The sequence below is a fragment of the Leptosomus discolor genome, chromosome 4 (genome assembly GCF_034619465.1).
Source record: "Leptosomus discolor isolate bLepDis1 chromosome 4, bLepDis1.hap2, whole genome shotgun sequence".
NCBI lineage: Eukaryota > Metazoa > Chordata > Aves > Leptosomiformes > Leptosomidae > Leptosomus > Leptosomus discolor.
Window position 1 is genome coordinate 11,234,973 of NC_141394.1, and position 16,820 is coordinate 11,251,792.

The 16,820-nt window shown below is 46.0% G+C and overlaps 1 protein-coding gene across 4 annotated transcripts in view; it reads left to right on the plus strand.

Annotated features, from left to right (window-relative positions):
* Positions 1–16,820, plus strand: part of SLC4A4 (solute carrier family 4 member 4) — a 234,040-nt gene that overhangs the window by 168,657 nt on the left and 48,563 nt on the right. For all 4 annotated transcript variants that reach the window (XM_086464769.1, XM_086464770.1, XM_086464772.1 and 1 more), the window contains one exon: positions 13,060–13,217. In XM_086464769.1, the coding sequence (XP_086320895.1) occupies positions 13,060–13,217 (158 nt within the window). The remainder of the gene's footprint in view (positions 1–13,059; positions 13,218–16,820) is intronic.

Genomic DNA, 16,820 nt, shown 5'->3' on the forward strand with positions numbered 1-16,820 from the left:
ACAAAGGCAAAAGCCCAGCTTGATCCCTCCAAACATAGACACTTCTTTGAGGTCCCTGTTGTCAAGTCTGGTTTCCTGAGCTTATTTTCCAGTTCTCACAGAGAACTGGAGTTGCACAGTCGGTTCAGTTTCAGGTGGGCTGGTGGGCTGGTTGCCTCTTGGGCAGTTGCCTCGCTAGCTACAGAAGAAGTCCTGCTAACAGACACGGCTCTGTGAGGAGACTTAAGCTGGGACAGATGCATTTGTGCTTTCATACATCTGTGCGGCAGCAGCACCTGGGGAGGTGGGTGCTTCTGTTACAGCAGGGCAGAGAGGTGTTAAAATCGCTTGGGATCTAGCTGAGGGCATGGCAGTGGGGTGTATTAAGGAGCACTGGACATGCTTAGGTTTTCCCTGAAGATCTGTCAGAGAATCCTCCCTGAGGTTTGCAAGGGCCTGTTTTGTCCTGCCCTGCAGAGAAACGAGGAAAGATGCCAGTGTCCAAAGGCGAATGCACGGTGGAGGTGGTGACAACTGGGTTGGCCTCCTCCAGGGACAGAGGAACAGTAAGTCATGAAGAGGAGGGAGAGAAGACAAGAACCCTGAGCTGTCCCGTGACTGGAGCCTCTGTGTAAGGAGGAGCCGGGCTTTGCTTTGCTACACAGGTGCTGAACCTGGTTAGATGTGCCCTTCAGCTCAGTGGCTTTCTCGCAGGTTGCAAAGGTGAGTTAGAAGACAGATGGCACTGAGGATAAGGGACAGTATTTGCAGTGGTCCCAAGGCACACTGACACGAGTACAGCCAGTGGTAATTAACAAGAGAGATGGTTTTATTAATGTTGTAGATAGGACTCAGATTTACCTGTATTAAGTGTTGTGAGATTGGTTCCTCTACCCTTAGGGAAGGGATGCTTTTATGCTTACTTTGGATTTACTTTGATTTTGCTTTTGTTCTGTTTTTCTCATACTCTTTGCCTTCTTAATACACTTTTTAGAGTTAATCTTCTTACTGGGTAATCATTAAGCTCTTGCACAAAGAAAATGAAGTTAGGATCCCTCTTGGAAAAGGCTGGAGTCAGGAAGGGACAGAGGACGCTCAGGCTCTTTCCAAAGGACCAGCTGAAAAAGTGCTGCCCGTTCTCTCACTGCCAGGGCAAAGCGCCATCCATCAAATCCCCAAAAAAATCTTGCCATAACTTAAATGTCTCTTTATTCTCTCTTTCCCCTCTGACATAAAGCATTTACGGATGTGTGATAAGCAGTTAGATTAGCAGCTTTAGCAAAGCAGAGATTGCTTCATGGAAAATGGTGGAGTTAGAACATGCTCATGGGTTTCATGTAATTCTCTTCCTTATATTTGAGACGGGATGAAATAATTTTGCCCTCAGAATAAGACTGCATGAAATTGTAAAATGATGGGGAAATGTGAAAGTAATAAAGTCCTGGATTACTTGTAAGGTTGGGATGTCTGCTAAATTAAAAATGTCATGTTACTCTTTTTCTCCTTTGATTTATGGAAAACGAATGACTGTAAAGCTGAAACAAGCGGAAGGGCCAATTACCAAATCACAGAGTTTGCAGAAAATCTTTAACTGCAGATTACTCATCACAAAGCTTGCATCAATAATATTGATTTAGATCTCATGTGCCTGTGACAGACAAAACACAGTGCCCCCCTGCCTCACCTGCACATAGAGGCTGTTCTTGGTAGGCTGGTTGTCACAACTGGTGGTCTGTGGAAAGGGAAATTAATGGGACAGTGTTTTATTGTTGATTTCGATAGCACAGAGTCGGTTACGGTCAGTGGCAACACAGTGCGTGAACACCGAAGCTTTGCCGAGGTGGCTGTGCTGTTGGTACAGTGTTCGCCTGCATAGAACAGATCGTAGAGAGCATCCGCAGGCAGCAGTGAGACAGGATTTCTGGTTGAGCAAAAGTATGTGTATTTTCTCAGAGAGATGTTTGGCCTTGATTTACTCTTACGTTGTTATTTTGGGGCATTGGGATCTGCTGACGACCACCAAAGCGTTACAAAGCTTTTTTGCACATCAGATTCCCAGCTGAGCTCGTGGGATAAAAAGCCATAACAGGATATTTAATGATGCCTACAATAGGCGAAGGTTTGTGGGGGAAGAAGAGGGGAAGAAAGCTTTTATTGCCGTTTTCACTGCCACGCTCAATAAACATGCTGTCTTGCAGGAGGTGTAACAACTCAAAAATGACAAGGGGAGCTCCGGAGGAAGTCTTCCCTTTCCGCCTCCAGCCTGCGTGGGAAGCTGGCCCCGTAGCTTAACAAAAGGCTTTTGATTCGTTCCTCCTGCCGCTCTTGTGGCTGTCAGCAGTGCTGAGCACCCAAACAGCTCCGCATGGTTAAGAGTGTATTATTTATGAATATTGAAATCAGGTAATTTGCATGAACCGGCTCCTCTCTGCCATGAGAATGACAGCTTGATTCATTGGACTGTATTACACTGAGATTGCAAAAGAGGCTGGTTCAGCATCCTGGGTGTCTTACAGAAGCTGCCAGGGCCCTGACTCAAACCACTCTGCTGATAAAGAGCTTCAGTAAAGGCCACTGAATTTTGGTTTTGCTGTTTTATCATGGTTTTGCTTTGGGCTTGTTTGATATTTTGGCAGTTTGTAAGGGTAATTAGGGAAGAGGAGGTATGTTCCCTTTCATTGTGTTTGTGTTGGCAGAACACTGCTTCTGAGGTAGCAGTGTGGAGAAGTGATTTGCCTTCATTTGTCTTGTTTTATGAGGTGTTGGCTGCAGTTGGTGTACTGGTCGTTTGCAACTAGATAGACAAGCAGAGGCAGCGGCACTTTTGGACAATTTATTTTTCTTTTCTGTTTTCCAATTAATAAATCAGTGTCTGGGCTTCCTGCTCTCTCCTGGGCCCTGAGCTCTCTATTGCCAGATACATCAGTGGTACTGGAGTGGTGTCTGAAAGACCAGGACTTTGCAGGAAGGAGCCACTTAACTGGATGACTTGCACTGGTGGGAAGCGATGCTTTTGCTGGTAGGAGCTGTGTATGCCAAGAGGCTCTGGGGTTTTTTCCATACAGCCAACTGATGTGGCTACACTGGCGAAACTTCTGTGTGTGGATTGTGCCTAGATCTGGAAGGTTGGCTTTGTGCTCCTTGTCACCCAGCTCTTTGCTCTCCGTTCCTCTGCTGGTACAGATAACAGCTGCCTGGGCGTTTTGCTAGTGTTACTCTTCCATTCTCTGCTGTTTTCAGTGCACACCACAGGTTGCACACAAGACAGGGTTCTTTGTGGTTTTCAGCTTTTTAGCCAGTTCCAAATTACACTGCTACATGCTGACCTGTAGTTGCAGTATCTGAATCACAGATGCTTCAGGAGAATGTTTATGAAAGTGTCCCCACATGATTAATCTGTGGAAATATTAGTGGCCTTGCTTATGCTTAGTGTTGCTTAAGCCATGTTTGGGCTGAGCTCTCCTTTGGCAACATAGCTTGAAGTTTCACTCCGCCTGTTCCGTGTAAGAATCGCAAACCGCACCGTGCCTGCAGCCTCATCCCTTCTCCGTTTGAGCAACCGTTTGGAGAGAACAAGGTTTTCATCTTCTTTGCAATGCCCAGGGGATTTATGGTGTTACAGCCAGGGTTGTAAGTTAGCTCTTGATTCGTGTAGTCTTAATAATTTGAAAATATTTTAAATTGCTTTTTCAGCTTTATCTGTGAATGAAAGTGATTGAGAAGAGTCAAGTACAGCCTCTGTCAGCCCCTTTGTTGCTGTAGTGCAAGCGGACCGGAGGAAGCTGTGGAAGTTCCCACTGCTCTTCCCACTTCTGTCCCTCCTCCCGTGAGAAATCCTTCGTTTGTGCTCTGTTAAAATGTCCTTGGCAGCTCCCAATGACTGAATCTCCTAGGAGTTCTTTACTGTTCAAGATGTAAAATAAAGGGGACATTTAAAGAAAACCTGTTTTACCAGGGTCTTGTTATTACTGAGCTAATGCAATAGCATATAGAAAATGAATATAGTTGATGCCAGGCCAGTAAACTGGCCTTATGTTATATCCACTTTCCGAGGGCTTGTATATGGGACAAAAACCAGCTCTGAATGAATATGGTCGGTCAGAGAGAGGCACAAAACCCTTCTTATTTGTTGTGGTGTGTGCACTGTTTATTCAAACCGGTGTTTCCATATCAACAGGGAATCTGTGCCAAAGCCAGCTCTAAAGTTCAAAAAGAAGTTGGCCTTGTTGAGAGAAACCCTCCTGCCTTCCCTGGGGGACCGATGGACGGGGAGGGTGCTGGTGGGATCCCACTGTTTGGAATGAAGTCCTGTGATTAATGGTAGGAGTGATTTGCTGCTTTTCCTGTTTGAACATCTCCTCATCTCCACAGTCAAAAGCGGACATTCCTAATTTTTAGGTCTGTCAGCCTGGATGACCTACTTTCACTCCATGGAGCTCCAAGGAAAATGACTGTCTTCCAGTACAGAGCACTGCCACCTTTCTGAAGGAAAGGAGAAGTTTTGAGGAAGTTTAGTTCTCTGGAATTTCATTTACTTTGGCCTTTTTTTTTTTTTTTTTTTTTGAGGTAGAGAGCAGTTTTGCTTGCATCGCTTCTCCCCGCGGTGTAGCAGCAGCACGCCTCTAAAGCATGCCTGGGTGATGGAGTTCTGTGCATAGACAAAACACAGGGGATTGAAGGTATCCCTTGAGGTAATAAGCATTCATGGGATAGTTTATGGGAAGGTAATCTTAAACGTATATGTGAATAGATAGAGAAAAACAGAGACTAAGGCAGATTCAAATTCCAAAGAATTAACCTTTCTTAAGTACAAAAGCTCTGTGTGTCTGCGCTCAGGTGCAGGAACCCTGTGATGAAATCTGACGCTGTGATGAGGTGAGCACACATACCGCCACGCAGAGTAAACAGAAAGTAGAGTGAATTTTTAAATGACCTTTGTTAAATAGTGCAGCCCTCACCTCTTCTTCCCCCCTGCCCCATACCTGCGGAGAGGTTTCTTCCCCTGAGCCGTTGTTTGAGCTCTTGGGCAGCCTGGTGCCACCTGCCAGGCTGGAGGATCCCCCGTTTTGCACTTGGCTTTGATGTAACAGGAATCTGGGAAGCTGGATCCCTTCTCCCTGTGATCAGGGACCGTTAACCTTCCTTCAGTTACACAAAGCATATGCAGTTAGGCTTGTGATGGTAATCTGTATGATCCGTGTTGATTCTGAATGCTCTGGTTTAGCCATACTTTGAGGGGGAAGAGCTGTGTTTGGTGGGTTTGAGTTTTGCTGCACTGTGAGCTAAGCAGGAGCTGGAGCTTGCAGCCAAATCATACCCTAACTTTCGCATGGATTCCTCCACTCCTTATCCCTGTGTCAGCACTGGCTAGTTTTGATAGTCCAGTGCTGGAGGTTGTTGAATATATTGAACTTGAAAATGGGATGTGGTGGAGTGAAAAAGAGCAGGTTGGAATGGACTCTCTGTTGGGGTTGCTAAATATAATCCAGGGGTCTTCAGCCTGCACAAGTGTGCCCTATGAAGGGCGTAAAGAAGAGGGGTGGAACACTTTGCCTTCTGGATGGAGTAGCCCTGGTAGCTTTGCTTTCTCAGAGCAGGGCTGCCAAAAGCCCCCTTCCTGGGCTTTTAAGCAAAAAGCCTGGAAGCTGTATTTGTGATGTTTGCCAGATAAATAGCATTCTCAATTTCTCGTGTCAGTGGCGTTTGCTTTGGTCGCTCAGTTCCACTGGCGGTAGCAACTAAATGCTGCTAAGGGGAAGGGGAATTCAAGCTGGCGCTTCAGCTCCTGCATGGCTGGAGGAAGGCAGGTTATGAAGTTAGTCTCTGCTTATAGCTTCCTTAGGAACAGTCAGTGGATGGCACTTTCATTCAGATTTTGTTCTATTAGTATTGTTAGTGTAAGGATGAAACAGGGGTTATTCATTGCCTACTGTGTCTATGTAACGGCATTAGACCTGAATAGCATTTTTCTTTTATTTTTCTTTTTGCTGTGAGCAAACACCTCAGCAGGCTCTATCAGGTGAGGACAGTGGTGATAACCCATAAAGGCAGCTGCTCTACCCATAGCAGAAAAGCTCAAATAAGCCACCGCCTTGCCCTTCACTAACTGGTTTTCTCCTGTCCCAGCTCTCCTTTCGCTTAGGGCTGATTTTTCAAACAGGGTGTAGCTGCGAAAGCTTTACGTTGTGTGAAATGGGTATAAGATGGCATGTGAATGGATTAGCTGCGTCCCATCTCTATTAATCATGACTAGTCTAGCCAGGCACCTGGCATTTAAGCCCAGATCGGATGAGTAGCCAAAGTCAAGTGGCATTGATCGCGGCGCTCAATGGGCTGAGGCGTGCCGTGCAAAGGCAGAGGTGGCTGTTGATGCCATATGGCACGCTGCAGAACTCCATCCCCAAAGAGCAATTGATTTGAAGCTTTCATAGGCTTGTAACCTCAATTGCAAAGGAGGCCGTTTGTGAACAGATGGTGTGTTCTACCTGAACTCCAGCTCACACAGCCGGAGGTTTTCGTTTGGTAACTCTTCCTCAGGCTAGGGGTGATCAAGTATGACTATGACACATAAGGGCAAACAGATTCTTCCAAAGATCAGTGCCTACATGTCCCTTGCAGGCGGTTCTGCAAAGAGTGGAGCATCATTACATTATGTGAATAGCTAAAGGGCTTCTCTAGCTGTGATTTTAGTGCTATGTCGTGGGTTTTTTGGTTAGCTTTGTGTTTCTGATGCTTCAGCTAATGACTCATTTAATGGAGTTTCCACTTGCCTTGGGTATTCTCTTGCCTTGGACAAGCCTACAAACTCCTTTGCAGAGTGTGCCAGGGGTCACAGGCAGGAGCCGTGCATTGGTTCAGCCAAGTGCTCCTTGTCATCTTCTTGGGCAGCTATGCTCTTGGTTGTGCTAGGTGCTCCCAAAAGAAAGGAAGCAGCTTTCCACCCTTTACAAAACATTTCATGCTGAGTGATTTAGGACAATCAGTCTGACTTGGTCCCTTAAATTGTTTTCTCATATCTTGCCAGGAGGTCCAGGGGCACGTAGCTCACCTGGGCTCTCTTGGCCCTGGTGACTGGGGTTGCTCCTTCCCACTTCCCAGGCCTGTGAGCTGGCCCATCACCTTTCCTCTGCACCTGCGTTTCAGGCTGGGAACTGCAGTGGTTGAGAGCTGCCTCGCAGGCTCTGTAGCAGCCTCCTCTGCGGGGGAGGCAGGTAGCATGCCTGAGAGCAAACCAATGGATGCAATAAGTGTACTTAGGAATCACTTTCATTTCCGATAAATCTTAAGCGATGCTGTTGATAAGAGTGATAAAATACATTTAGGAAAATTGTGATTTCCAGGTTGTCGTGCCTTTTTGTAAGTACAGATTCGAGATCTGTGGCCCTTAACATAGCATTAGCGGTTGGGTTGAAACGGTGCTCAATTTAGCAGAGTGCAGGGAAAGCAAATGTAATGCTTCCAGCTGCATGGCCTCCCTCCCTCCTTACCTGCTCCTGGGTGCTGCTGAGGACTCGAATCTTTCTGAAGCTTTTTCGGGGAATGGTTCAAAATTGATTGTAAGTGCTGACTGCACCCTTCCCATAACCTATCTGATAAATGATTTAAGACAGCGGTGAGTGGTGCTGCAAAACTCATTTGGAGAAAAAAAAAAAACAAACAGTATAATGATAGCTCTTGAAAATTAGTCATGCTGTTCTGACTTGAGATCCTGCTTGTCGGTTCTGGTTCAAAACGGCCCTGGGTTTGGGCCGTCACACATAAGTGCACGACCAATCTGTTCAGCAAAGTTGAACGTTTTCTGGGGATTTGCCACCTTCCTGTACCTCCAGTTTCCTCCAAAACACTGTTCATGGGAGAACTGGAAGCACAGGCTTCCTCCACAGAGCTCCTTGATGCTTATTTCATATTTTTGCTGGTGGTAATCGCGACTGAAGCATGCAGGAGTAGGATTGTTCCAGCAGTTTTCTTCCTGCTGAATCAATAATACATGCCTTTTCATGAGACTTTTTCCATTTTTCTACTTCCGCGAGTCGTCTGGCAAAGCTTGTTGTGGGTACATAGCCCAGTGGAGTGTTACCCCCCGTTGGTGTTTCTGGCAGTACATCCTCCCTTGCCATTCAACCTTAGCCAGCCAAGCACAGAGCATCTCCAAAGATCACCCAGGGTGAGGCGGGGGGGCAGGTTGGGAACCAGCTAGGGGCAGGATTTTTTAAAAGCTTTCGACTTCAAATTAATTCTGCTGCTGTTGAAGGTACAAACAAAGGCGTCTCGGATCTGAGGACACCCAGGAATCCCTCCTTGGCTGCGAGGACTCAGGCTGAGTGCTAAGCCGGACAGAGGGGTGTGTGTAAGATGGGGGCAGTGGTGCCCCCCACCAGCATGGCCAAGACTGCAGGAGCTTTGCTGGTGCTATGGGGAAGGCTGGGCGTAAGAGCTGCGCTGCTCAGATCAGTGCTGCAGGCCTGCTTGAGCTAATTTAATAACCTAGCAGAAAGGCAGTCCTGTGCCAGGCTAAAGAGATTTCAAGTGCCAGGAAGAGACCAGAAGAGAGCCAGGAGAGGCTGATTTTTGAAACTCAGCTGCTGCTGCTGCAGTGTTTTCCTATTATCAAATCAGGAACAATTGATGACATTTCTCCTTAGTTGGACTTAGTTAATATTTTGTCAGCTGGAGGATGCATGTTACAGAGCCCCGTGAGCCTGCTCACGTCCGCTGGGGTACAATTACTGTAGATAGGTGCAGAGATGAGAAGAATAACCTTCAGGCTGTGAGGAACTATTTTTAGTGTGAAACTGTAGTTGCACTTGGGAGAAGATGTATAAATGAGAGTAACGCTGGCAGTTTGCTGATGAGAACGATGCTGGTCGGTAGATTCCTTGTGGCACTCTGGTTTAATGGTGATGAGCACAGAACTGGACCTCGGATACCATTTGGATGCCTTGGGAAGGATTGCTGGGAATGACTAAATAGAACTTTATAGGTCATCTCCTAAGCTCTCTTTCCTGCAGTTTTGAGCCCCACTGTTGAGTAACACAACAGATGCTTTGCTGCATTTCTACAAGTGCTGCTTATATCGTGACTGACGTCCCAACGCTGCTTTCCTTGCTGGTGGATTCACCTCATGTGAGCTCCTCCGGTGCTGCTTTCCCATCGCTTGTGCAGCGAGCAAACAGCCCTTGGGAAGACCTGAGACGCAGAGAGCAGAATGTCTTGCTCTGGTTTCCCTTTTCAAGTCAGAAAATGGCTTCGTGCATATCCTGATGCAGGAACCAGGGTAGCTGTCTCTAGGTCAAATGCACAGAGCTTATCTGCACTCCATAGTGACAGGCTGCCTTAGGTGATGCTATGTTGACTGCAGCGCTTTGCAGTCCAGGTGTAACAGTGTTGGAGGAGGCAGGAGAGGCCATGCATGCACCGTGTTTAGAGCCACAGTCAACAGTGGGCTTGCCATGAATGAAGAGTTAAAACTCCAGATTTGATGAAAAATATGTATATTGACATGTGCTTTTCTTACTCATCAGGCAGCAAAAATTGATAGGAAATTCTACTAAATACTTAAATTTTTAATACAACAGAATGTAGTAAATACCTACACTGTTTTTGCTTTGCGCTACAGATTTTTTTTAAACTAAAAAATGAAGTTGTGTTGGTTTTCAAATAGACTAAAATCCAGATCTTAAGTATGAGAAAGCTTGAAGACAAGCAGTGCACTTGCACTGGTGTATGTTCGTGGTGGCTTCACCGGCTCATGTTCCTGGCACGGCTGTTGTCACTGTTAATGAAGAAAAAGGCAAAGATGTAGGAAGAGAGTGAAAGAACACTAGAAAAAGCACCACCACTGCCAAAAAAGCTCAGATAGCTGCTCAGGCTCATGTTACTGAGGAGAAGGGAGCAGTCAAAGATCACCAGAGTACACAGAAAGAGTAAGGCTAGAAGGGCATCATAGGAAGGACACATTGAAATAACCCGAGTGAGGAAGAAAATGAGATTACTGGAGTGATCACAGAGAAGTTTTGGTGTCTTAGTTGAATTTCTTTTGCTACAGAATACTTGCTGAGTTCTTCATATGCCGTGTCTCTCTTTACCTGGATGCACTTCGAATCTCTCCTTTTCCAACAATGATTTTGATCTTATCTTCAATACGCCCCTTCACCATCCTTTAGAAGGGGTAACCTGAGCCTTTGGGGATAAACAGCTGATCAGAGTAAGCCTGCCAGCTGGTTTGGTTCCTTTTCCCGGGAGGTCCTTCTACCTCTTCCAGAGAAGAGTTAGGCATCTTTATGGTTTTATCTTTGCGCCACAGCAGCTCAGCAGCACATGGGACCTTGCTGCTGCCATGACACCACATTGTATCTCAGCCCAAAAGTTAAGGGGGAAGAACCTGCCAAACCCTGTGGCAAATCATCAGCAGGTTTCTCAGTGTTTGCTCCTCCTTTGCTCATGAACATGTCTCTTGCAGGAAAATGGGACTGGTCATGAAAGAAAAGCTTCCTGTGAGTGTGGTGAAGGTTGTTTTTATGAATCTTGCTGTGGTGGCCTGGCAGAGGGGGTGATTTCATGGCTCTTAGAGGTGCAGGGGGGAAAAACCCCACCATGCTGCCTAGAAAAGGGGGGCTGAGGAGCAGCAGCCTTGTCCGCCACTGGGCATCTCACCTTTCTTCTCCTCCTGACCGCAGCCTTGCCTGACTCGGATGCATGTCCGCAGCAGTGGGTCCTGTACCCATTTGGGGAGGACACTTAAGTGTTTTCCCCCCACAGACAAACCCTGGCTCAGCAAAGTCTTGCTGCAGAGAAGCTCTCCATTAACAAGCACCAGATTTCCTTGACAGCTTTTGCTGAGCGTGCCCCTAAAACTCGTGTGTCCAAGCATTTTGTCCTTTCCTTGTTCCTCCGAGGTCTATGTTGTCAAGTGGTGAACAATTGGCAGCACCAATTTAAAGTTACAAAGATTGTTGGGGAATTATCATACACCTTTCTTGTGCATTTAAGGTGTTCTGGTTCATAAATATTAAAACCATCAGTGTGTGTGTGTGCTTTGGGGCTTATGAGAGCTTGTGGAGCCAGACAGTGTTGTGAGCTGCTGTGGATGTTAGGTAGCTGTGCTGAAGTGGATTTCTTTGCCACTGGGCCACATTGATTTTTCAGCAGGTCAGGGGGCATGGTATGTATGTGTGTACTCCAGATGTTAGCAGTTCATTTACTTAAACTTCTGTGTGAGGTTCTTAAAATGTCTCTCTGACAGATAGGTGTTATGGGATAGAGGACAGAGTTGGGATCAAGTTAGGAGTTGTTGTGGCAGGGTAAAACAGCTGCAGTAACTTGATTGTAAAGCAATGGATGTTTAATTGATGGTGAAAACATGAGAGGTCTTTTAGCTACATGGTGACTAGCAACCTCATTAGCTCCCTTTCAGTGGTGCAGTTTTAGCTATGTTTCAGTTACGTGGCTGGAATGGAGGAAGGAGTTTCTGTGTGCTCTCAGAGTAAAGATGAAGACAGCCGGTTGCTGCTACCTGCCTGCTCGTTGATCCCATTTCAAAAAAGTGCCCTTACCTTTGACTTCCATGTACATAGTTGTGTTGCTGTTGTACAAATTATGGAAATTCATTAATGGTAGATGTTGTACTTCAAAGAAATAGTTGGGTTTGAGATATATATATAGAGAGAGAGAGATAGGTATAGATATGTACACAGCCCTCTTGCTTGGTCTATACTTGGTATATACCTGGGCTAGCAAAGTGCTAGGAGCCTCCTCAGGAGGGGTTGGATGGGGCTTTGAGTGACCTGGTCTAGTGGAAGGTGTCCCTGCCCACAGCAGGGGGCTGGAACTAGATGGTCTTTAAGGTCCCTTCCAACCCAAACCATTCTGTGATTCTATGAAAGTTAGCACAGAGCCCCTACTGTGAGCGGCTGGAGGGGGTGCTCCCTGTGCCACCCAACCTTCCTGGCTTAGGACCCGTGCAGAGGCCGTGTGTGCCACTCACAACCACCTTCCTCATCTCCCTGCCTCTCCCCTAGACTCCCACCTTGGCTTCTCTGTCCAGGCCTGGTACTTTTTCATCAGAAACCCTCTCTGATTTATATTTTATCATGGATGCCCCTTCTCATTTCACTTCTTCCCAAGGTTTTCTCTTTCCTCAGGTCTTTAGGAGGTGAGGGTTGTAGTAGCCATCCAGCGTTGTTCTATAGAAGGATTGAGAAGGGGGGTTCTCCTGGACAGGAGGTCTCTGATGATGGCACGTGTTCCTCTGTCCCCCTTTGGCCATGCTGTGCTCTGAGGGCCTGCGGGAGGGCTGGAGGCTTGGGCAGTGATGGTGGGAAGCAGTAACGAGCCCGTCTCTCACCTAGACAGTTATTGAGACCATTAGTGCAGTTTCAAAACCAGCACAGCTGCTGCTTTTGCCTCCTGACTCCTCATTGTGCTGGCCTGCACAGGCAGTGGGAATAATGGCTTTGAACAACCTCAAGCAAATTTTAGATGAAGGGAGAAGCCACAGGCTGGGAAATGTGCTCCTAAAAGCCTGTGCTAAGCTTATTCTTTCCCTTGGAACTTGAAAAGACATGCATGCAGTGAAATGCAGGTGCCCAGCTCCTGGCGTCCATCCTTCAGAGTTAGTTTTCCTCAGGCCAGTCCTTTGTGTAGCAGCAACTGCAGAACATGGAGTTGCACTTTCACTCGTAAAAAGTGCCTGCCCTTGGCCGTCGTGCAAGTGGCCGGGCAGCGAGGTGGTGCGGTGCTTCTTCCTGAAACCCTGCCCGGTCTACTAGTCTTCCTTAGTGCTGCATGCCTTTTTCTCCCCAAAACGATACTGTGTCAGGTCTGTAAACAGAAACAGCAGCTCTAAGAGGCATAATCTTCTTAGCATTGACTTGGCTTCAAGCACCAATATCGGCGTTGTTCTTCTGGGGCTGATCTTCTTAGCATTTGTGTCTCAGTCTGTGGGGATGATACATGTTGGCCGAAGATATATTCTGACCAAGGAGGAAATGCAGGTGAAAACGGGGTAAATGTTATTGCCCATTCCTGTTTGCTTGCCTAACAAGACTTGATTTTCTTTTCCTTCCTCTTTCACTGATGCAGCTGAAGAATAAATTCATGAAGAAATTGCCACGTGATGCCGAGGCCTCCAATGTGCTGGTTGGGGAGGTCGACTTCCTGGAGAGCCCTTTCATTGCCTTCATCCGGCTGCAGCAGGCGGTCATGTTGGGTGCTCTGACTGAAGTCCCTGTACCTACGCGGTAAGAGAATTCAGCCCCCAAGCAGGACACAAGAATTGGAAACTGCATTTCCACATTTTTAAAATAAAAACACCAGGCCAGAAGAAGACATTCTCCGTTGCTTTTCATCGTGTGATGTGCATAACGGTCAGGGTTAGTGGTTCAAAGTAACAAAACTCACTGTAGGTGCTTAATGATTTTCAGGTCCTGAATTTGGTTATAAGGTATAAGCTGTAAAATACACAGACATTACACAAAGACGTTAGCTTAACAACTTAACAGTAAGGGGCACTATCGATGTGAAATTTGACTACTGGGGCTCTTTTCCTGCCCCTTATGATTCCTCTCCAACATGCACTGTACCTAGCTCAGATTCCCTCTACGTGTTTTTGCAGTACAGATTTTTCCTCTTAAAAACTCACATTAGATGAAGGATGCGATTCTGGTCCTGCTGGCGTGAAAAAAAAAAAAAAAGTCAGGTAACCTGGGGCATACAGTTCTGTCGGGGTGGTCACACTGTATGCTGCTTTGTAATGCATAATGATTCAGCAAAAAGCATCATATAAATATTTTATTTGTTGTGACTCATGGTGCAAATTAGTCTGAGTCTCACAAATACGAATATACCTCACGTTCTTAAGTATTTGAATTCACTGCTTGAATATGCATAACTGTACAGCGAGTGTACGTATCTACCAGAGTAGCAAAGCTAAAGTCCTGTCTGAATTCTTGGCAATATTACCCTTAGTTATACAATTGCATATCATTTATCATGTAAAATAGTAGAGAAAAACTATCAGTATAGATGTCCAGAACATCTTCTGTCTGTGAGCATTACGTGGTAGTATATCTTCGCTTCATACATACGCAAACACCCCACCGAGGTAAGAACTGGAAAATGATTAGTGTTAAAAGGTGATGCAGTGCACAGAGAAGGGAGCACAGCAGAGTTGCAGTGACAAGGACGGGAGGGGCCGCAGCTGGTTGTCGTATCCCCTTTCAGCTCGGCAGTGGTCTCTGCAGTGCCGTGTCCCTTGGCACTCTGCGCACCTGGGCTCTGCTGTGCGTTGGGTATCAGCTTACAAAGGGTGTGCTTTGCGTTTTCCTTGTAATTACGGGGTTCACATTGCACCTTTCACGTCACTGGTGTGTAAATATATATTTTATGTGAACGGTTTCAAGGGCTTTCAATACAGACGGGAAGCTATGATTTGAATCATTTGAATAGTGCCTAGAGGGTTCAAGGTGGTATTGAGTAGTATTTTGTGAGACGAGACGTAGTGCCATGACAGTAGCACATGGCTAGTGCGTTACTGATACTGGAATGAATCTGGAATGAGGGTTATATGGTGCTTATAATCTGTACCTTATTTCCATGTACAAAACAAAGGAAAAAGACGATCTAGTTTTGCTATTAGTTTAATTGCCTTCTAGTAATGCAGCAGTGTTTGTATTTCTTGGCGATTCATGAAGTGGCTCCTTACAACAACCGCGTCGGCAGCTGTTTGCACACACTGGGTATTCTGGTAGGAGTATGGGGAGACAACAGTGGCTTAATTTTATAAAAGGTTATTTTTCATTCCTCAGCATTACTGAGCTCTGTGTAAGCTCTGTATACTGCAGTATTTCGGCTTTGAAGTCTAATCCCACTTACCCCTTTTTTTAAATACATCTCTGAATGCTTTTCAGCAGATGAAAAATTAGGTATTGTTTGTTTTGGTGGTGGGAGCCAGGAAGTTAGATCTAGGATTGCTGAACGACCTCATTACTCAATAGCATTAATCAAGACAATATGTCCTTCCATGCCAAAATTTTTTCCAGGAAATAGTATTATCCATTTGCTGTCCTCCAAACCAAATGCTAGCCCTAATCAAAGCAGAGAGGCTCATTAGATGGCATTCGTGAGTAATGAAGAGCCATTTGCAATGGCTGCATCCTGTGAAATTCAATCAAGGAAATCCCATCAGGGCCCAGACGAGCTATGACGGGCTGTCTCCTCGGTCAGCACTGAGTGTCTTGGCCGTCTCACGCGGAGGGCGTTCCTATTGTGAACGTGCGCTTAACAGCCTGCAGACTCCGCAAGATGCTGGAGCTGGAGCCTTTGGCATCTCCCCCCAGCCCCTTTCTCTCCCTTGGCGCTTCTCCTTTTGTTTTGTTAAATTATCAAGTTCTTGGTAAACTTGTCAAAACCACACCAGCGAAGCTAGGCAGTGCAAACCACCTGGGATTTCTAAATAAACATAAGCTAACATGTCAGCACTGTGGGTTGCTGCAGCAGTATGGTGACCCAGGTCTATCGTTGAACTGCAGCACGACCTGCACCTGGATCTCACTTTAGAAAGCAGCAGGTTGTTTTTGTGTGGGGTGGTCTGGGGATTAAACACCCAGGTTTCGGCACAGGGCTGCGGGTATGCTGGTCTGTAATGCAGAGGGGAGGTGGACTTCGTCATGGCCATCTATTCCCACAGTGACATGCGCTGCTGGAGGTGCCTCTGCACAGCAATCCAGTTGATGTTTCTGGTGTGCTATGTTAGGGAAGAATCTTGAGCTCTTTAGCAACTACAGATACACTAAATACGTCCCAGGAGCCAGCAAAGTGCCTTGCCCTAAAGAGGTGGTGGTGGCAGGGCTTGTTGAATCAGTGGCAGAAGGATGGAGAAAGGCCCCCCCGCCCCAAGGAACTGGAAGGATGGGGAGAAGAGAGGAAGCATTCCCAGCCCTGACATGGTGTCACACAGCTTGCAGAAATGTGTGAAGCCGTCTTGATGTTTTGCTTTTCAAAGCACTAACTGGGCACAGTTTGCAGGGAGAGGCCAGCGATAGCTTTTGTTAGATTAGCTGAGAATCAATATAGCAGCTGCATCCGTAGCTGGACTTGGAAGACATTGCCACAGTCTCATGATGTAGGAGCAAACATGGCACCAAGCCCTGCAGAGTTGAAAGGCTCATGGTATCTATAGTCCCTGCCCTGGTTTGGTTTATTTGTGTTGACCTAGTACAGCAGAAAGAAAAGGGGTTATTGTGTGCATAAGGTAGTCACTGTTCGACATGTAGGCTTCTAGTTAAATGGGTTATGTGATTTCTGCTGATTTTTTTTTTTTTTTTTTTTTGTTACTCCCCACATTCTTTGGCTTGGATTTTTCTTGTAAGTTACAGAATTTTGGATGGTTTGTAGAAGTAAGATTTCCTGTGTAGAAATGACTCTTCCTTGAATACATAAACTTACTTAGAAGTAAATTTTTACTTAAAAGAAACCAGCAAGATCTGATGGACTCTCCAAGCAAAGTTTCTTAGCAGAGTGTTTTCATACAGCCCTAGTAATAAAAATCAGAGATCTGAAGTTGGTATAGAGAGATCACAGCCTTCCACTGTGTTGAGTTCTGTCTTTACTGAAAAAAACCTTAAAGGACTTTGGTTTTCTCGTGTTGAATTTAGTTCCACTATGTGCTATGAACTCCTCGTTTTGGCAAGCACTTAGCTGCTGTGCTTGCACTGTGGCTTGGGTATGGCTGCTTCTCCCTTGGACAATGCAATAGATGTAGTTTTTTATTTTCATAAAAGAAATGTGCAATCATACTTTCGGGTCTGCTGCATTAATATAATGTTGATGGGGAAAAAAAGATG